The 22295-nt window shown below is 32.2% G+C and overlaps 4 protein-coding genes across 4 annotated transcripts; 2 read left to right on the forward strand and 2 right to left on the reverse strand.

Annotated features, from left to right (window-relative positions):
* Position 1: 1 nt before the first annotated feature.
* LOC109852677 (dnaJ homolog subfamily C member 9) lies at positions 2–8193 on the forward strand. Its single transcript, XM_020424063.1, has 4 exons — positions 2–218; positions 329–643; positions 736–902; positions 7585–8193. Exons 1-4 carry the CDS (start codon positions 125–127, stop codon positions 7819–7821), a joined length of 813 nt encoding a protein of 270 aa, XP_020279652.1. The 5' UTR covers positions 2–124; the 3' UTR covers positions 7822–8193.
* LOC109852678 (probable trafficking protein particle complex subunit 2) lies at positions 8119–11067 on the reverse strand. The gene is made up of 3 exons (XM_020424064.1): positions 10827–11067; positions 10498–10731; positions 8119–9647 (listed from the first exon to the last, which is right to left on the reverse strand). Exons 1-3 carry the CDS (start codon positions 10914–10916, stop codon positions 9549–9551), a joined length of 423 nt encoding a protein of 140 aa, XP_020279653.1. The 5' UTR covers positions 10917–11067; the 3' UTR covers positions 8119–9548.
* A 487-nt stretch (positions 11068–11554) lies between these two features.
* LOC109852672 (protein SMG7-like) lies at positions 11555–18367 on the forward strand. Its single transcript, XM_020424043.1, has 7 exons — positions 11555–11661; positions 11853–11922; positions 12019–12357; positions 12443–13182; positions 13249–13392; positions 13661–15615; positions 16679–18367. Exons 2-7 carry the CDS (start codon positions 11891–11893, stop codon positions 16898–16900), a joined length of 3432 nt encoding a protein of 1143 aa, XP_020279632.1. The 5' UTR covers positions 11555–11661; positions 11853–11890; the 3' UTR covers positions 16901–18367.
* Positions 18368–19470: 1103 nt separating this feature from the next.
* Positions 19471–22190, reverse strand: LOC109852673. The gene is made up of 5 exons (XM_020424044.1): positions 21692–22190; positions 20852–21055; positions 20368–20670; positions 20000–20236; positions 19471–19694 (listed from the first exon to the last, which is right to left on the reverse strand). Exons 1-5 carry the CDS (start codon positions 21713–21715, stop codon positions 19482–19484), a joined length of 981 nt encoding a protein of 326 aa, XP_020279633.1. The 5' UTR covers positions 21716–22190; the 3' UTR covers positions 19471–19481.
* Positions 22191–22295: the final 105 nt, after the last annotated feature.

Consider the following 22295-nt stretch of genomic DNA (forward strand, 5'->3'; position numbering starts at 1 on the left):
CGTACAGTCTCTCCAATATCGCAATACTGATTACTAGTATGGACTAGCTCTAAATGTGCAAAAAGCCATGAATGCATCAAGCCAAACCAAAATTTTCCAGTAAAGTTACTCAGAGCTTGTCAGCATGGCTAGTTTGTTAGATCTTTGTGAACAATATTTTGGCGCGCGTAATTTTTATGATGTCTTAAAAATACAAAAAACTGCAACGGATAAGCAAGGTATGTAAATAGTGACTTGAATTTATATAGCGTCTTAACCTCTCTGTAAGCATATTTCAATACTTTTTTCCATTCTTCATATAATAAGAATTTATTATATTTTTTACCAGTCAAGAAAGCTTATCACAAACTATCACTACTTGTACATCCCGATCGAGTTGAAGAGAATATCAAAGCTGAAGCAACTGAAAAATTTAAAGTTCTTGGTAGGATACATTCAATTCTCAGTGACAATGAAAAACGCAAAATTTATGATGAATCCGGTCATTATGACGAGGAAAGCGAAGAAGTTATAATGCGCAATTGGGCAGACTATTGGAGATCTTTATTTAAAGCAATTACAGTTGAAGATATCAATAATTATGAGAAGAATTACAAAGGTTCTGAAACAGAAATCAAAGATCTTAAGAGAGCATATATAGACAGTAAGTTAGGTTTATCACATTGTATACATAAAAAGAACTAATATTATATTTAATGTTTTATTGTGTGTGCACTTTAATTCTAAATACATCAGGTAAAGGAGATATGGATTATATATTGGAAGCTGTTCCATTTACCAATTGTGATGAAGAACCAAGATTACATGCTATAATTAAAAATTTAATCAAGAAAGGTGAAGTTCCAGAATATAAAGCCTTTACCAATGAAAATAACAAGAAAAAACAACGTAGAAAAAGAAAGGTAAATATAGTAAATGTCCCAATAGCTGTATAAACAGTACAAACAGTAACTGTATAGTATGCTAGATGTACTTTGGATTTTGTTTATATTTTGTAATATGATAGTTGAAGTATAACGCAAAAAGTTTTAGGTGTCAAAAACATTTGAAACATGAAATATTAAGTTAAACTTACTGAAAGGTAAGGTTTAAAGTTTAAGAAATCTCACTTTATAGAGTACTTATTGACAAAATCTCCCTAGCCACTAATAATAATAAATTTAAACTAATAATATATGAATATAAGGACATGAAGAGCTGTTCGCAGGATGTTGTGCGTGAATGTGCTTCAATATATATATATGTATACACATATATACTTCGAAATAATTTTTTTCCTCCATATAGGATGCTGGATTTGCATCACATATATATGAAGGACCCTAACTAATTTTAAAATATTGCGAAAAAAACTCCTCAGTGGGTTCTTCATATATATATGTGATGCAAATCCAGCATCCTATATGGAGGAAAACAATTATTTTGAAGTATATATGTGTATACATATATATATATTTAAGCACATTCACGCACAACATTTTGCGAACGGCTCTTCATGTTCTTATATTCATATATTATTAGTTTAAAAGACTTATAGAGCCTGAGAGTAATCTCTATTTTTCACTAATTGTTAGAATAAATTATTGTTGTTTTATAAATTTGTTCATTTAATGCTGTTTTGCATGAATAGAAAAAATTTAGCAAAAAAAGTATTGTATTGTATAAACAATCAAGATTAGATAAGAGTTTGATTTTTAATTAACAAATAATTCATTTTAACTAATAACTAATTAACAATTATTTATATAAATATAGTATTATACATATAAATAATAATAAATATTTGATATTCGATACTTTCGCGATTTGTTAACATTTCTGAAGGGTTTTGGGTTCAATACTCATTGAGTTGCTGTGTGTATAGCAACCGTAAATGCGCAAAATTCTGGGTTGTCTTCATAGCGGACGCATACTCATTTGTGGATATTATAAATTACTAACACATTAATTATTGCGAAACTTGCAAAATAGTAAAGGACTTTTTTTTATTCAGTACAACTCGCTTTACCTACAAGAGATTATATGGTAATTATTGGACACGATATTTTGTGTGTGTGTGTGTGTTTGTTTATAAAATTGAGTATACATCTATGAACAAGCACCGAATGAGCGCGAACGTTTGGACATTCGCGTTTGTATTCTGAAGTCATTCGTTACAAAGTAACGAACAGCAGAGAACAGCGCGTATGTGCATTCATATCGCTCACAAATTTTCTCTGATGTACCGCCTTATGAGGGAACCGATCCGAATGCAGATCGAATGTTTACATTTGTTCATTCTGTTTACATTTGTTTTGGCGTATACATCTGATGAATTATAGTAACGAACGTCAGCGTTTGCTGTACGTTCGGCGTTCGTTCGCTGTGTGTACTACCCAGCTTAAGTCAGTTTTTATTTGCTTTTTATTTTTTTACTACCTATCTGAAATTGTAAAATGTTGCGTTCAATCATTACTTCTGGCTCATGAAATAACAGGTAGTTGGAAAATTAACGTATTTTATCGACATAATATAGAACTCGCTAAATTATCCCAGAAAATCAGGACTCCCTCGCTGCGCGTTCGAACAACTTTTTTTTAAATCTATCGTTTAAACTTTAAAATCAATAACTGTCGTTATCTACTCTTCTGTCTAAACGCCTCGGTACTCCTCTTGTCGATCGATCGAACCATTATTGAATCATGTTTGATGTCGATGCAGAAAACATATAACATAATATTTGCATTTCAACTTTTGAGTTATTGTTATAAAATTTTCATCTCATAGAGTTTCATGAGAAAGAACTTGATTTAGCAGTCAAGTTAATTTTATATGTCAAATATATCTTCTTCCTTCTTGATTTAAATTGAAGCAAATGCTTAATACAAGATAAAAAATTGTTACAAAACATTTTATTATTGCTTTGGTTTTTGCAAACTTATAACATTTTATTATCGCTCTCTTGTTATAATCAATCATGTGTAATTACAGCGTGAATTGAAATTTGTGCATTAGCAATATTTCCTTTATTTTTACTAAATATCACTTGATGAATAATCTTTTAAGTGTCTAACGACCTGCCGCGCTATTTTCAAACTTTTCTATTTTTACCGATAGCTTTAGCTGTACAAGTGGAAGGTAGTAGGAGTAATAGAGATATTACTTGGAGGGGAGAAGGTCTAGTAAATAAGTATCCTACGAATACTGCGAACTGCCTCAGTCCGCGTTACAAGTAGTTCAACTGTTTATCGTTAATTATATAATAATTGGCAAAATTTTTCTTCTAATGGCTATGTCTCGTTTTATCTATTGGTTTCGAGATGAATGTGATAAAATATAACTTTATTATATTATATTAATTATCGTTAATTATCATTAATTGAAACAAGTTATATCACATGTTTAGTGACATTTATATATCAGTTGGAAGAATGACTAGTGCCGTTATTTTCGTATTATTTGCCGTGTTAACCACATTCGTCGGCAATGTCACAGCATCGTGCAGACAAATAGCAAATAACGATATGTTGGAATATTTTTGCGAAGGTGGCCATCCTTCCGATTTAATCAGAATACCCGAGATTACTGAAAAATTGCGGATTAACAGAATGCCACTTCACAAAATAACTACTGATACATTCTCGAGATTCGGCGGAAATCTTTGGGTATTGGGTTGTTCACATTGCAATATCACTGATATTGATGTGAATGCCTTTAGAAGGCTTGTCAATCTTCAGCAACTCAGTTTAGACAACAATCATTTAACGAGTGTCAAAGCAGCGTGGTTCAGAGGTCTGTCCTATTTAACATATCTCGATCTCAATTATAACAATATATATGAAATCGAAGATGAAACTTATCAGAACCTACCGAGTCTCGTGGATTTCAGAATTTCTGGAAATCGTTTACGATGTCTAAATCTCGATGCCATGTCACATCTAAGAGAACTCAAGTTTATGCTTCTCAGCGAGAATCCTGAGTTTGCTTGTCCACACGCTGTTAGTAAATTTCTCGAGAGTCAAAGTGTTACTTTTGAAAAAGATCCTGAATGGAAAAAGCTTGCCAACGATATGATCGACGTTCATATTCCGCTGAGCTACGGAGAAAAAGATAATAGAATTACACCAACATATCATAAAGAATCATATCCTGACGGACGTCCATCAGTGGAGCAAGAAGTATTGCCACACATGCCATCATCAGGAAACAGTGGAATTTATTCAAATAACTGGTCGGAGCACCGTCCCAGAAGACCAACCACAACTATACGACCAACGAATTCTAAACACAAAGAAGAACCTATTCCACGAGTAGAACCAAGATATCCATTTTCAGACATACAATCTAACATACCAAAATCCTCGATCGATCAAAAAATGCCTTATCCTTATTCAGCAGCGGAAACAACGCGAGCATCATTCGCAGAATCAATGTCTGCAGGGACTATTAGAACGGCAGATAATGAAAAATTGTCACAAGAATACACTTCAACATATCCATTATATGTTCCAGCAAGTGAAACGATGAATTATCCATCGCACGTAACGTCAGGAAGATCACAAACGCCGCCCGAAGATTATCATCAGAAATCATCATCAGATACTACAAGAATAGATGATATCAACAGATCGTTACAAACGGAACGTACTTCAATATATCCGTCGTATGTTCCAACACATGACATGCCTCAAATTACATCAGAAAGATCGCGAGCGATAGCTACAGAAGCAGTATCATCTTCACATGACAAAACAACGACAGGATTTGACAGACCGCTACAGAAGGAACACGTCGTGACATATCCTTTATATGTTTCAACGTCTAGTGGTCATGAAAAATTGAATGGATATATTCAAGCAACATATCCATCTATTGATTACGACGCAGTTTCTTGGAAGACTTGGTCTGATAATGTTCCGATACAACATTCAGACGATCCGTCTTCGACGCTCCGACCTAAAGACATAGAACTTTACGAGCAATTTTATCGTGTTAAAGAAGAAATTGAACTACCTTCAGAACCAGATCTTCAGAAAACGCACTTTTCTGAAGAGCTCGATTCACTTAAAATGATAAAACCAAGTACCAACGATGTTCTCATCGCTAAGGATCTTGTTGAACGCTATAAAGAAGATCGATCTCAAACCACATCTTCCGATATACATTATGTGAGACCTTCATTATCTTCGGGCTTGGAATTGATGCACTTACCTTCAACAGACGAATCCTATCTGACTCCGTATTATGAATCAACGGTGACTCTCTATCCACCGTTGCAAAATTATCCGCAACACACCGATACGATCGCAGACGTATCTTCATTGGAAACACTTACGGACAAACCACTTCCAGAATGTCCAAACAGAAATTCGGCGGCGTTAATGACCCAATCGGTCGCTGTGTTAGTGATGTCTATTATTATTGTCATCTTTAGACAAGTCATCGTAAAAGTTTAATCTCGAGCGCGCATATTTCTCATCGTCCAGATCGGTGAAATGAATCGTGTAGAAAACGTAGAGAACAAATTCTGATATTAGCCTTAACGCAGAAGAAAAAAAATCGAATTTACGTTTTACTGATCAACGAACGTATATTAAAAAAAGCGCGCATTTATATTTATTAGCGTTATAACTTTTTTCTCTATTGAAATATTGGATATTTTTTTTTAAAAAAAAAGCTTTATAGAAAAATATTAACTAGATATATAATACGTATTGATATTAACAAAAGTGTGGTGAACGCGGGTAAGACTTTTTTCTTCAGAAAGAAGAAGATATTATTCTCCGTAAATGGCAAAGTCAACAGAATCTAACGTGTAAGTGTCATATAAGAGATACAAGAATAAAACTTTGTGTTTTCTAAAATGTGTGTACACGGGTTACTTTTATGTCAAGTGGTTTTCAAATGTTGTAAAACATCTTAGTTCTGCGATTTCCGATAAATTCGTAAAAATTTACACACCAATTAAGTATATGTTGCAAAAGAAATAAAATTATGTTTAAATTTTAATTACTTAGTGAATTTAGCAAAGCTTTTTTTTTAATATTTCAATAAAACATTTGTGATTTTGTTTTCTCACAATCAACTTGGAACATAATACTTTTATACTGCTATTACTATAACGTTCTAAAGTGTTTATCGAGTAAAAAAAGTCAAATTATAAGAATGTGTTATTTATGTCGAATTAAAGCGAAAATTTTAATTGCGATTAACTAGCATATAAGTCGTCAAAAGTGATAATAAAATAATTGCACCGTTATTGCACCGCTATATTGCAATTATTATGCGTGTTACATAACGATTTTGCGTGATTCGACACAACTTGACGCAAACGCGTTAAATATACACTCAAAGCCGTCACTGTACGGAGTCAAGTTCGCACGATAGTTTCCGTCAGTCTTTATGCAACAGATGCATCTTAGCACGAGGTCTTTGTGCCAAACAGAGAACAGAGAGCTCTCGTGTAGAGATCATCAAGTAGCCTTGAATAATCATTGAAAGCGTCTGTTACAACGAATAGCGGCGTTTATCTTCATATTGACTGGTATGCGCATATATGTTCGGAGAGTTGCAAACAAGTCATAACGCAGTCAATTCTCCGCATGGAATTCCATACCGATGACATAGCTATTAAATATGACATGACTTCGCGCCATTTGTGTCACGTTCGATGACTATAAATTATTTAATGCAATTTTTCCACTTTACTCGAGGCGTGGCGCGATTCCGATCAATGTGAAGGCTTGCAAGGCCGTGAAAAAATGTTTCCGCTTTCCACTCAGAGATAGATATGTATTGTAGATTGACAGCTTGGTACGATATGAATGTGTATTATATCTCAAAATAATATAGAACCTTTCTGAGATAACACATAACAATAAAATATTAACATTCCACAAAGTGCTGCATCTTTTCTTGTTTTGATTACTCACGATTCCGTTTTATCTCGCGACAGTCTCGGTACAGTCAGAATTTTGCAAAGAGTTGTGCAATGCGCATTTGGTAGCCAGTTAGACGTACTTGCCAGAAATTTATAAATAACGAAATTTCTTCAGCAATGCAGATTATAGAGTAGGTCACGCACGTGATACAAAGCATCATCGACGCTTATATTACTACGAATCTATTGCAAGTTACGGAGGAAGTCAGAAAAATTAAAATCTGTAAATAATCAGCTTTATTTCGCGCTTTTAAACAATGCATCTGGTTATTCTTACTACCAATACAAACTTCCTTCTCTTTTTAAAATACATTTTAGAAAAGCTTACGTTTTTCTTACTTCTATTCGTTATTCGAACGTGAGTCGCGTATACATTTAGACAATCTCAAGAATTGAAGCATTGCATTTTCGGAAATAGAATAATACGTAGATCGCGGTTTTGCTCTTGTAAGAATATATCAATCAATCTTGCTAACAGAAACATATGCTTCTTAAACACTATCCGCTCTTGAAATCTATCTTCTTTCTCGCTACGTAAAAATGTCTGGATTGAATTATAAAAGTTAGACTGTGAAATCACAAGTTTACTTTTTTTAATACTATAAACAATGGCTGTTTAATGATTTTTAACGTTAATTGGTTTGATCAATTTTGTTTTGTTACAGTGGGCCAAAGAAGCGGCAGAAGCTGAACGTTTGGAAAAGATGTTGAAGATCGAAAACGAAGAAAATGCAGCTGCTGATCTCGCGTTAGTAATTCAGAATCGTAATAAGGCTCGTGCTAGTCAATCCGAGAGTTTCTTCGACTCGTTGATCGATAAATACACAAAAAAGGCTGAGAAACCAGCAAGAAAAAAGGCTTCCCCTATGAAAACCACAAAAAAATTAAAAAAGATTACATAAAGTAGTTATATCAAAACTGCACACTTGTTTTGTTTTCAACTTGTATTCAACTAACTATTTTAACTTATAACTCTTATCATTTGTATTGAAACACAAACTCATTGTAGATCTAATGAATGACTGTGTTTATATTTTTTGTAAGTCTACTTTTTCAAAATCTCATCAAATTAAATTTGTGTATGATTCAATGGCAGTTAATAATTAACTAAATGTAATTCAAACCACATCCTTGTATTACATCGAAATATTTCATTAAATGTACTCAATAGAATAGATATAAAATTGTATGTGTATACTTTGTATAAAAAAAAAAAAAACAAACAACATTAATATAAATTTTATAATAATAGCATTTTGGAAATTTCAAAAGTACTTACGTCTATACTTTTATTTATTATAGTCTACAGAACAAGAAAACAATCTCTTTTATACTTTCTTTATATTTTCTAATTTATTCAATAAAAACAAAAACAAAGGTGAAGTTTAGGCCGCCGCAAAAGCATCTTTTAGGGCTTCATATAAACCTCGAGATTCTATACAACGTGTATATTATTAATATACACGAATTTTTGAGATAAAAATACACTATTTTAATAGAAAAATGCCGGCGATCTAAAGGTTAATGATGTAAGACCTTCATCAAAGTCCAGGGCCTTAATTCTTGAAAAACTTTCGTGTACGAAACTCTACTGTTAATGTCACATGTACTATAGACTTTCGTATGCGCAAATTGTTCGAAAGAATCGAGGTCCAGGCCCATAATTTTACGATCGCTTTCTGCGTTCTTCCACGCGCGCACACGGACGACGGTTCTCGCGCGAAGCCTCGGGCGAAGCACTTCTGGGAATTGGATTCTAGGATGGGGATAACTCCCTATCACAAGTCACAATACCCAGGGAAAAGTTTGGCACATTAGCGAGAAACTATTGTATGTATTTGCGGGTCGCTGCTCTTCCGCAAATTACAATTCAACGCATGCATATGCTCGTGCCGTATTCTGTCGCATTGACAGAATACGACATGAGCATATGCATGCGTTGAATTCCTTTCCTTTCCTAACCTAATCTGAACCTAATCTGAACAGTCGACAACTTTAATACAGAGTGATGTTTTTTCCTGCTGGATTCTTTTTTTATTTCATATAAAACTAGGTACATTGAAAGAGCACAAAATTATTATTTGTGGCTAGAAAAATCTTAAGTAAATAATTAAGTAAATAGTGTAAGATCACACTTACAAGCCAATATGCTGGATATACATGCGTATGTAAAATATAATTTTATATTTTTATACGTGTAAATTGATGTAATTTTATATGTATAAATTAATGTAACTGAAAATTCAAATTCGACAATTCATCTAAACTGCTTATTTAATTTGTCAACATATGAATTGCCTATTTTACTTTCTTACAAATGTATTAATTTACGTGTATAAAAATATATTTGCACATCCAGTACATTGACTTATATTGACCTTAGTTTTAAACTATCTAATTTTAAATTTTCATGAATTAAAAATTATTTATTTATTATAAATCATTTGTTTTAAGACCAAAATAATTTGAATAAACACAAATTCATCACTATCGGTGCAGACTGAATATAATAATAAACTAGTATCACTTTTTTAATTATAAATGAAGAATATATGTAAAATAAAAAAAAAATATAACCACTTTTATGTTCACTAAAAAAAACTTATCTTACTGACAGTAATAATTACATTCATAAAGATAAATATTTTCTACCATATAATTGTGCTTTTCTCTCAAATCCTACAGATTTAATAGGAGTGTTCAACTTGTAAAATGGATTCATCGAATACTGAAAATTAAACAAAAATTTTAGTATACACACATCTTTTTGATAAAACTATTACATATATACATATATTTGTAAATGTGTTTGTCATATATACTTTCATATTATGCTAGACCACTAATGTTATATAATATGTTATAATACATATAATGTGTAAGAAAAGAGTCAACAAAGTACAAGTTAGGAACAAACTGCAGAGTACTCTAATGCACAAGTACACCCACACACATGCTCTCTCTCTCTTTCTTTCTTTGTGTACATGGGTCTACATAGCAATGCTAACTCTCTGTCTCACAGTGCTAAACTTAGTACTGTGAAACTTATAAGTTGCTTACAGTTAGTACAGCTTGATGAAAAATAAATATATCTATTCAAAACTTAATAAAAAATAAAAAATTTTCTAGTTGAAAAAGTTAGTAAACATTAGCAAATTCTCAATGACAATTTTATCAAAACATCTAAATTACAATTCCAAGTTTTTGGTAGATTTTGCATCTCACATCATATTGTTTTAGCATTTTTACTTTAATAGAAATATAAATACTAATATTTAAGTATTATATTTAACCTTATATATCTTTACCACTTGTTATTAACATGTTTATTCTGCTATATTTGTAAGAGATCTCGAAGTAGAAATGACAATGTTTCTTTTACCTTTTAACATGTTACATTATAGTGTTTAGTGGTCTAATATAATATAAATGTCTATGTATACATATATAAATTAGGAAAATAAAGATTGTGTTTATAAACAAATATAAAATATAAACAGTAATAGATGTGTCAGTAAATAAAAACTCTAAAAAAATTTATGAAATATTTAGAACTATTAAGATACTATTAAGTATACCTTTATATATGTTTCATACATTTCATTAAAAAAATTTTTAATTCCATCTTCGTTTTTGCTGTCATGTACCATAACAAATCGTATATGAGTTGCTGTGACAAATGCACTGACAAACCATTGGTTAAATTTATCCACAACTTTTAAATGCATGTTTGTTGTCTTCCATGTATGTTCATCTACAAGATCGAGTGCTGCATGAGCAATAAATTGATTTAAATGCGAATGATCATCTTTCTAAAGAAAAACACAAATATTATTAGATATCAAGGTAAAAGAATTGCAAAGAACTTGCAAAATTTATGAATCTGACCTTAACTACACAAACTAACCTTTGTATCTTTTCCAGCATTGTTAAATTCTATTTCAAATAATGGATTGTCAGCGTGGCCAACAATAACAAAATAATAATTGGCAGTCATTGCAACGACAACTAATTATGTTCTCATTGTTCATATCATAATACACAATTAAAACGTAATTATAATTAAATCCACTAATGGTGAATATATGGCTCAAAGGACCGAACTAAGCTAGTCCATACGCCATCATAATTCACTGATGTTTCCTGACCATGTAGAACCATAGAGATATAAAGACTAGAGTGCGTGAATCCTATGCTAGCGCATAAAGGGTCGTCTACAATGGAGAGTTGTAGGCCGTAACAGTAAGAAATTGACAAATCACAATTGATTATTCTTCTGTACTTTGGCTGTGATTGGTCAATTTCTTACTATTACGGCCTACAACTCTCCATTGTAGACGGCTCTTTAAACCAGGTCTTATTCTCTATTCCTACAGCCTTACTACTTTGGGTACGTTCCAAAATCTTACTTTGGTAACTGAAAACTATAGAACACGTGACGTAAAATATAGCATTTTAGTAACCAAGATAGGATTTTGGAACGTACCCCTTCATTGTAGACTAGCCATTACACGACGTTTCCGTCACTCCCAAAAAATGGATTGTATTAAAAGTGTAAGGTGTACACTTTACACTTTTCGTGCAAGCAAGAAGAACAAACCTATAGAAATCTGTGACTTTGTACACATGAAAAAAATGGCGTAGGCATACAATTCTTTCTATCAGATATGAGTAGTTGTATCGTGATATATTCTCTGATTAAATTGCGCAGTCAGTTAAAAGAAAGTATATAAAGATGAAGTGTACGTTCGCCTGCTTTCTGTACATGTTATAGACATAATTTTAAATCGTTACGCAATTATAGTCAACTAATAAAATAACGTGTATTCAATCTGAGGTTAAGAAAAAAATTACATGGTCTCGCGCGCTCTAGGATTAAAATTTGCTTTTTGTCCTTCAAAAACATTTAATAATAACAAGATAAATGTTTTAGGTGAAAGAAGTCTTATTTGACTACAGAAAATATAAAATATGGGCCTAAAAGCAGCCATTCAGGCTTTAAAGTAAGCTTAACAGATGCACACACACAATTGTAAAGAAAAAACCAAAATATTTTTTGCTTCTTATTTTATTAATGTGTAGAATGTAATTGTTGATAGGAAAGCAGAACCGTTAAAAGACAAGGTTCAACGTTGTAAGGACTTGTTAAATGACTATGATGCCTGGATATGTCAACAACAGTTACAAAAGATATATCAGCAAGTTCTAATACTGGATCTGGAATATGCCTTGGATAGAAAGGTTGAGCAGGAGCTGTGGAATCTTGGATTTAAGAATTATATAGCAACTCTACAGTCACAAGTTAAAGATAAAAAAAATCCTAAACGTATTGAGTCTCAGGCATTGCTCAGTATGTGTTTAGAAGCAGCTAGTGGATTTTACTTGACACTGTTGCAGGAAATTTGTACTGTATTTGATTTGGATTTACCATTTAGAAGGTTATTTGTAAATTTTTTGATGCAGCATATGTTTTAAAAGTTTGGTTTTGAGATAAATTGTTGACAATGTAATCATCTTTTGCAGGAAAGGTTATGTATATGGATGTACATCATCATGGAAAGCTGTTGAAAAATTATCTCCACCACACAGATCATCTTGTTTTTATGCTTGCCAATATTGCCTTGTACATTTGGGTGATATTGCACGATATAGAAATGAAAGCAAACAAGCTGAGATGTTTTATAGACATGCTGTCTCATTATCGCCATCCAGCGGACAGCCATACAATCAGCTGGCACTTCTCGAGGCATCTCGTGGTGATAAATTGGGCACTGTATTTCATTATGCACGTTCAGTAGCTGTTAAACATCCATTTCCAGTTGCTATGGCAAATCTTGCCACAACTTTGTCCTCTGCCTTGAATGACAAGTCTTTCAATATAGATGGAAAGACCAAATTGACTTCTCAAGAATACATTGCAGTCTTTCTCAAGCTACATGGAATCATTCATAATTTTGGCGATTTGAAAGTTGCATGCTCATATAGCAAGCAGCTGACAGAAACATTAACTGCACTGATAGCCACTGAAAGTTTCAGCTCATGGATGCTCATACAGATGCTTGTGATCAATCTGTATGCTTTCCAACACGCAGCTGGAATTACTACTGATAGTACAGAATTACTAAAAAATGAGCAATTAACTAACGATGAAAAACTTGCTCGCGACTGCATTCTAGATCTAATTGCAGGCACTCTATCTGCCTTGCTATTACCTGTTTATACAATAAAAAATTCTATTATTGAATACTTTGCCTTGCCTTCAAGTAAGTATTTTGTTTTTCATTATTTTAATGATAGAAAAATTGACATATAGGACTTTTTTGTTATAGTAAAACTGTGCCTTGATTGGATCAGTATAAAACCCATGGTTTTGGAAGAAATAGCTTTTACATCAAGATTACAGATCTGGCCCAGCCTTTGTGTACTGTTAAATGCTCTACAGAATTGTGTGGTGGATTTCAAACATGAGGAATGTAAGTTTAGAATTATTAAATAAAAACTGTGTTGTAAGTTTTTTTTTTTGTATACATATTTTTCAACAATTAGTAAGTTGAAAATGTAGTGCGTGTGAGCGTGTATATGCGCGTGTAAATAAAATTGTATTATATATATATATATATATATAAAAGTCAGATTTTTTATATAAAAAAGAAATAATTAAATAATTGCACTAAATAAGAATAGAGTATACATTGCATATTAAGATAAAAAAAAGCAAGATAATTAATATGATGGAAACAGATGTTGCAGTGCCATTGCCAGAGGACCGTGATCTTCAAGGTTTTTTGCCGTTGGAAAAAAGTTTTGGAAATCTCAGATTTACAAATACTGCTCTTGAAAGTGACATCATAACGTTAAATAAGTTACGGGCTGTACGTATTTTGCATTTGGGCTGTTGTCTCGCTCAGTATCAGATCAATGGATCAGCACCAATATCGATTATAATGCAAGAGGAAACTGGCAATAAAAGATTTATATCTATGAGTAACGGTGGTGGTCTCAGTAATGAACTGATGAAAGAACTTGAAGAACTTAGTTTGAACAAAGAGAAACAATCGAATATGTCAATGAGTCCGACATTGTCCGAAACTGCTAGCAGCAAAGGATCTTTGGAAATTGATATCGAGATGCTTGCAGACAAGAAAATTTTTCAAGGCATTCTGAAACCGCAAGGCTCGTTAGAACGAAATCGTGATTCTTTAACGAACATTGCAGAAGCAAGCGGCATCGAAGTAAGTTCTTTCGCGAAAAAACCGCGGCAAAATATAGCGATGCAGGCGATTATGCGTCGCGCGGAGACGGAGCAGAAGCAAGTGACGTTTAAAAATGTGTCACCTGTGATTGTTGAAGAAGAGAATGAAAACAAAAAGGCTAATGTAACCGTTCCTTTGATTACCACTTCTATCACAAATAAGCCAAAAATGTCAATTTCGGAGATGACTATACCTAGTGAAACTCTTAGTATGAATAATACGCACGTTCAAAATCGACAGGTAATAATGCCGCTTGCTCCTCTTAACCGAAACCCATCGGTTCAAAACCAGCCAATCCAAAGACACACAAAATTGCCGCTCAACGTTTCTGTTCCCGCTCAAGTGAATCAGTTGACAAGTAAAGAACAGCAAGTCATCCAGCAAATACTACCACAGATGCACGTTAATATGACACAGTGCGATCAACAGGTTTCGACATTAAGACCGATATGCTATACGAATCAGTCATCGTTTAACGTACAGAATCCGCAGTTTGCAAAAAATTTCATGGCAAATCGACCTCAATCAACAAATATGTCGCGTTATCAAATTCAGGAACAGCTGAACAACGGCCACTTAGTTTCAGCGATACCGCAGTCCTTAAATGGGATTACGCATACGATTAGTCAAAGCAGACCGTTGCATCATAGGATATCGCAGAACGTGTCTCATAGTCCCGCGCAGTTGCTGCAGCAACCTATGCGAGTAGAATCTGCTGCTCAACAAAATATGAACTTGCAAACGACCAACATGGGACTGCAGCCGGCCATAAACATGGAGCAAAAAAATTGCGCAATAGATTTTCAACATAACGCGTTACAGAGCAATCCCAGACCGAACGGCATGTCTAATCAGTTAAATATCGACAACTCGACAAACATGTCAGCAATTATGTCAACACTGTATGAAAAGGATTCTCAGAAGCAGACTTTGCCGTCACTGCCGGCAAACACGCAAATTCCGACGAGCACAAATTTTCAGCTTAACTTCGATCATACTCAAGCATTTGGTCAACCATTGTCCAATCAGTTATCGCAATCATACTATAAAGACTCTGATGTGGTTGACTTTCCATTTCCAAATCAAACCGATGTGGCGAAGGTTCAGAAACTGCAACAACAGACGTCGGCAAATAAGTATATGTTCGGCAATTATGAATTAACTGAGCATTTTAATTTGTGGAAAGACAATCGACCGCCCCAACCGCCAATTACATGGTGGGGTTCAGTCAGTAATACTGCTACGACTCAAGTGCATATGAAAGATTCAATCGCTAGTGATTCCAATACATTCTCAAACTGGAGCGATTTGTTCAATCTAGGAAATATTGCAAATAGAATGTCACTGACACCGGGTAAAAATTATCAACAGCTACAGCAAAATGGGCAACATGGTAAACATCTTATGCCGGAAAATAACTTCGAGAATTCCAGATTGTTTGAAGTGAGTATTATTGTTACTTTAACAATTCACCTATGTTTTTATAATAAAACCTTAGTACAGTTTATATAACAGTCCGTAACCTTTTTTTTTTTGTTTTTCTTGTTGATTTTTGTTCGGGCCATATTTTAGCCATATTCTTTTTTATTCTGGAGAAGCCTTTTTCATTCCGATTAATGATTACAAAGTAAGTTATGCACAGAAAAGTGCCGGTAAAACAAGACGGTTCAGCATTCTCTTAAGAGGATCCTAAAATGGGTCTGTTTTATCAATATATAGAACTGAATCTTTTTTGCAAATCTTTTTTAAACTGTATAGATTGATAAATTTTTTTCTACAATTAAAGTACATACAATAAGGGATCCGGAAAATCCAAATTTATACAACAAAATAAAAAACATTTCAAGTTTTGAAAAATGTAATAATTTTTGAAAAAAATTGAAATTATTTTAAATTTTGTTACATAAATTTGGGCTTTTTTGATCTTTTATTGTATGTACTTTATTAATCCATACAGCAAAAAAGATTTATGTGCAAAAAAGATTCAGTTTTATTGATAAAATAGACCTACTTTAGGATTTTCTTAAGAGAGTACTGGCAAAAGGGGAGATACTATCCAAGAATGAGATCATCAGATTATTATTTAGAAACCTTATTTAGAAACAATAGACAAAAAATCTAAGTACATTGCATCATGTGTGATAGTCCTTTGTTTCTTTTGACTATGTAATAATTAAAACAGTGCTCGAATTTACTTGAAAAAAAGTACTCTTTCTGACTTCGGTTAAAGTTCTGCAAGATGAAACTATTATTATTTACGGAGACCATCGCTTCCCGCGCGCTTATTGGCTCACATTTATTAACTAACTATTTAATAACTATTGCGAATTTTGCAAAATGGTACATAACTTTTCTGTTCAGATTGACACAATTTATCTTCACACTTTGGCTTGGTCAAAATTTTTGGGACACTGTATATATAGTACATATACATTACATATATATATATATATATGTATATAATAATATATATAATACAATATTACATTTTCAATGTCTCATATAGCTCGAGCAGAAGCCGTTACAATCTGTGAGCACTGACAACACTTATTCGTTGTTCAGTGGCAATACATGGAGCCACACTGTCAATACACCGATCACTTCATCTGATCAAACTCAAATAAAGGCGCAACTTCATCAACAATCTCTGTGGTCCGGACCAGGCCCTTCTCCATTAGAACGACTTCTGGAGCAGCAGAAATCACTGCGCGAAGGCGATACTACTTGAAGAGATGTAGTCTACTAAGAAGAGGACAAGCAGAGTAATTTCGCGTTCAGCGTATACCGATTTAAATCACCACAATGTACGCGATGGCGCAAAAAATTAAAACTATTCGAGAGATTATTTAACTATGTTAAATTCTCTAATGATACATAGAAAGAACTGAGATCCACTGAGATTCTCATCTTCAAAGCATTATGACATGCGTACAGAGATGTAATAAAAAAAAACTTCATTATTTTCTAGTTGCATCTGATGAGAAGTTTGCGAGAGATTTGATATATAATAATATAATAAACATCACGCGAGGTTTAGAGCAAATTTCATTGCATTAATTTATAAACAAAAGGCACACCAGATTGAAATTGATGATTCTGCAACTTCAATTTAATTCATATACGAAAATAAATAGATGAGCAAAGATCAGATATTAGAGAGGAGCAAGATACAGTAGCTCTTAGCATATGAATTAGTATATAAATTAGTGCGCAAGATTTATGTAGATGCTAGTTACGAGCGAAATGAGTGCGATTTCACATGTTGAGATATTTAAACAGGCTATAATGAACTACACTTTGTTCAACGAGAGTATTATTGGAGCGAAAACTCGTCCGTTTTGCGCATACCTCCTATCAGAAAGCCCTTCCACTTTACAGTGTTCTACTCGTGCAGCTGCCATTGGTTGCGTTCAGTAGAACTCAGCGCTTTGTGATTATTGTTTGTCATTAGCATATGCTTTCATGTTTTCAATAGATTTACAGGAAGGTGCCAATCACAAACAATAAGCGCAAAGCGCTTGCTTAAGCGCTGAGTTCTGCTAAACGCAGCTGCCAACGGATGTCTCGCGCACAATGCTCTCCTCACTTTGCTCGCTTTGCTTCCCCTATGCACAGATCGATGATATTCTCTTGTTGAACAGAGTATACATATATATGTGTGATGCACATCACACATACTGACAATATGTACAAAAACCACCTATCGTTGACAATGTGCATTGTTTCGTAAGTTTTGTCTCGAATTATGTTTTGTCTCAGCAATACCGAAATCAATCAGGAACAATCTGTATATCAAAATTAAATAGAGACTAAAGTTAATTGGTTAAAGGTTAAATAACAAAATGGTTAAACGTTAAAGAAGAAACATTGGTTAAACATTAAATAATTTTTAACATAATGACTTTACTTCATATTATAAAAATATGTGGTTATCAAGTTTTTGATTTCGTAAACTATGTAAATTGTACACACCTTGTGACTAAAATATGTACACATCACGAAATATTCCTTCGTTTTGTCGCAATCAAACTCTTAAAAAAATTCTCATATTGCATTGAGTACTCTAATATTATATTTACTGAAAAAAATATATATAGGATATGCGTATATAGAAACATTTCCTATGTATATATACACACACACACACACACACAGTATATGAAATGTTCCAGGCAAAAATATTTAAGTGTTGTTTTCTTTTTTTCCTTTTTTTCAATTTAAACTATCAAATAAAAATTAAATTAAATATAAAGATGAAAAACATTTAATAAGTATTAAGCCTCTTTCTTCTAATTAAATCTAATTGAATTTGTCTGCACAATAAAAATGACATTCTCGATTTATCAGTTAGGCAATATTGCACATGCGTAGTATGCGTACGTGCGCGCGCGCGTGCATGTGGTTGAAAGATGCATACTTACTTCTCACAAAATTTGCACTGAGAATTAAAACAATATAACTTATCGACATGTATATGAAAGGACATAAAATCTTATTTAAAATCTCTTATCGTTTTATATTAAATAATTAAGATGAAACTTAAATTATTTACATATAGAAACATTGCATCAAAACTAGTCAATGAAGTCAATAGTTTTATAGTCCCCTACTGCAAAATAAAATAATTATATAGAGCAATTTTGACTAATCTCGATTGACTTAATTGGCGAGTAACTGACAAAACCTCTATCTAATATATTATGTATCTTTAAATCTTTTCGATATTTCTACAGCTATCTTTGATTTTAATATCAAAAACGGGGATATAATTATTGCAATTTTGTAAAAAACTACTTCCGCGTACAAACTTATTTTTAATTAGTAGATAGAGCATACTTATAAAATATATCAGACGATTTTCTTTTGATTCAACAATAAAACAACAAAATTGATTTTACATCAAATCGCGTTTATGTCATACTGCAAGGCTTAGTTTTATTGGACACATGGCACACGTGAATTAGATTATATTGCATTCACTGTAAAACCAGTGATAGCTGTAGCGAATATAAAGTAGTCTCACTTTTATAAAATGATCAAAAAAGTTAATATAGTTATTACAAGTAAAATTATGTTATATAATATATGAAGTACTTTTACTTTTAAAATTAATGATTCTGTTCGCGCCTGTTATAAGTAATTGATATTGGTCAAAGTCACTCTTTTAATATGCAATCTTCCTGATATATGAATGTGATCACTAAACTCTGAACGAGTTTCTTCATATGCCCTTGCACCGTTTAGTTGTATATCACGTAACACTCATTCCAACTGTAGTAGTTACTGCATTTTCGCTAGTTTTTAACACATTACATATTATAATTTGCTATGTTTTCAAGAACTCCAGATAAGGGCACTGAATTATCTTGTATGCTTATCGATTTGTAAGCAATTCTACGCTTTATAATAAGGTTGCAATGAAAGACGTTTTCACCATCAATTATATGACGCATTGCATCCTTGCGTATATATAGATATTCTCCTTGTTTAAAAGAATTCCTTGCCATTCTGCAGGATTTTACCTGTTTAAAAAAATAAGGATTTTAATTAGTTATCATTATCATTTATTAAATTATCATTATCATTTACTAATTACTAATTTACCAAACATCAATGTTCAATTTTAAAAATATATGTATCTTTATGTGCATGCATGCGCGCGCGCGCGTGTGTGCGTACATATCTGAGTGTCTTCAAAGTTTTTTTCTAGCAATTTTGGAATTATTTATAAAGGAACATATGAGATATTTCTTATTTAAAATTATTTTGAAAAATATTATATAAATTAACATATCCTATAAAAATATGTAACAGTAAACAATTTTACCTGACCAGTATAACAAGCATTAAGTGTTCCAACAGCATTAAGCGTATAGAAAAATTGCTTGCCCACATCATTACAATTGACAATTTGTATAGTTGCCATTAGATCACCTGCCTGATTTATAGTGATATTTAAAAAAAATAAACCCATCTCTTTGATATGAAAAGCAAAATCATAATCCCGATTAGAAATATATTCTAAACTCCACTGTCTTTTAAATACTGTGTCTTTTGTGGTAAACTGCAATCACATTTTAATTATAAATCCAAATAATTAACTTAGAAATGAGAAATTGATTTATAACAATATATAATAACAAAATATTTCCGCAAATGTTTCATTAATTATAAACAAAATCAGACGAGCAATACCTCATAAAATACATCTTTATGATAATATCTCAAATGTCCTATAATTCTTCCATGCACTAGATACTTTGTACAGGAGCCGATACGACATGGATATTGTCCTTTTCCTACTCTAGGTGCCAAATTCAAATTGATTGGTTTTTGTTGTTCACTTTTTAAGTTAATATGTCTGACTTGACTATCAAGATCAGTTTGGCATGCAGAAGATGTGGAAGACATACAAACTTCTTCAGTTTGAGTAGCTACACACACTTTGCCTTGTAAAAGTTTTCTATTTAGTGCATGATATGGATTTAATAATGACAACTAAAAATAGAAGCAGTTTTGTTTAGTCTATTAATAACTCTCGTTTTTTGAAAAATATATATGCAGAATATTTCTTATTATTAAAAACATAGTTTTATATCTTGTTATATTTTCTTTTATATACATTTTCATAAACTATAATTGGTAGTTTTCAACTATTAAAGATAACAACTTTTTCTACCTTTATGTCTGACAATTTGGCTGCAATTTGTTCTACTGCCAAGTTTCTTGTGCAAATAAACTCTGATTTGCATATAGGACATCTCATCAGTTGTGTTTTGCATGGATCACATATGTGGTGTCCATTTATGCATTGATACTTTAAACCTTGAGGTACATCTAAGCATACAGGACATTGTAGGATTTCTTCTAATGTATCACACCACTAAGGTGAACAATAAAAAAGAAAGAACATTTTACATACAAATTTATATCATGCAACATATTAAATTGTTTAACATTTTTTAATATGAAGTTTTAATTAACAAAATGTCTTGAATTGTATTGAAACAAATCTTCAAAAAAACAATAATCTGCCACAAAGAGTAATTAAATTTTAAATTAACATTTCTTTATACAGATTCTTTTTATTGTGATAAATTAAAATAAACCTAAATTTAACACAATTGAAGATGGTTGGTGCATTCTATAAATAATTACTAATAATAAAATAACATATGATTTAGTCACTATAAACACAGTAAAATTTATATATAATTTATATATTTTATCTTAAAATATTTAATATATTGTTTTATATATATATTCTACATATATACTTTGATTTTTTTGAAAAGTAATATGTTATTGTATTGTTAAGCATTACACACACATGTACATGTGTGTTAGTTTGTAGAAATATATGTATATATGTGTACATATATTAGATTTTACACATGCACTTAATTTCTGTTGATATAAAACTTCACCTACAGAGTATATATTCTACAGAATATGTAAAAGAAACTTTTGATATCTAAGACTAAACTAAAACTATAACGTAATACATGTAATACTATACCATAACTCGGATTTCTTCTACCATTTTTTAAATCTCAAGTCTAAATCTTTGAAAATGACAAATTCAACACTGTTTACGACACAACGTTTATCGTCTATACTACAAAATTAGTTTTTACTTTTATTGTGCTATCCCGTCTTTTCGTTTCCGTATCAAGTTTGATGTGGCTCGGTGATTCTTCGGGCGCCTTTTCATGAAGCAAAAAATTTCGAAGCAATTTCGAAGAAGTTCAAACTTGATTACGTTTGAGCGTCATAATCATAACGGAATTTGTGCAAAAAGAACACGTTACTACGCTTTAAGAAAATTCTCATGCACATTCAATTGATGAAGTGATTAAAATAATTAAGATAATATTTTCAGAGCCTATGTACAGTATAAAGCCTTTTTGTTTACAATAACATAAATAGCGTGCTCCACGACGTGGAGCCTATGGGTGCGGTCAAAGACTCACTGCAAACGTTTCGAAACGTCATTCTATCTTTTCTCGTTAAATGTAGAACAAAGATAGAATAATGTTTCGAAACATTTGCAGTGAGACTTTGACCGCAACTTATGGCTGCGTTTCGATATTCACTTCTAGGTTACGTTCCAAAATCCTATT

The sequence above is a fragment of the Pseudomyrmex gracilis genome, unplaced genomic scaffold, assembly GCF_002006095.1.
Source record: "Pseudomyrmex gracilis isolate BER0280 unplaced genomic scaffold, ASM200609v1 scaffold_33, whole genome shotgun sequence".
In the NCBI taxonomy this organism is placed as follows: Eukaryota; Metazoa; Arthropoda; class Insecta; order Hymenoptera; family Formicidae; genus Pseudomyrmex; species Pseudomyrmex gracilis.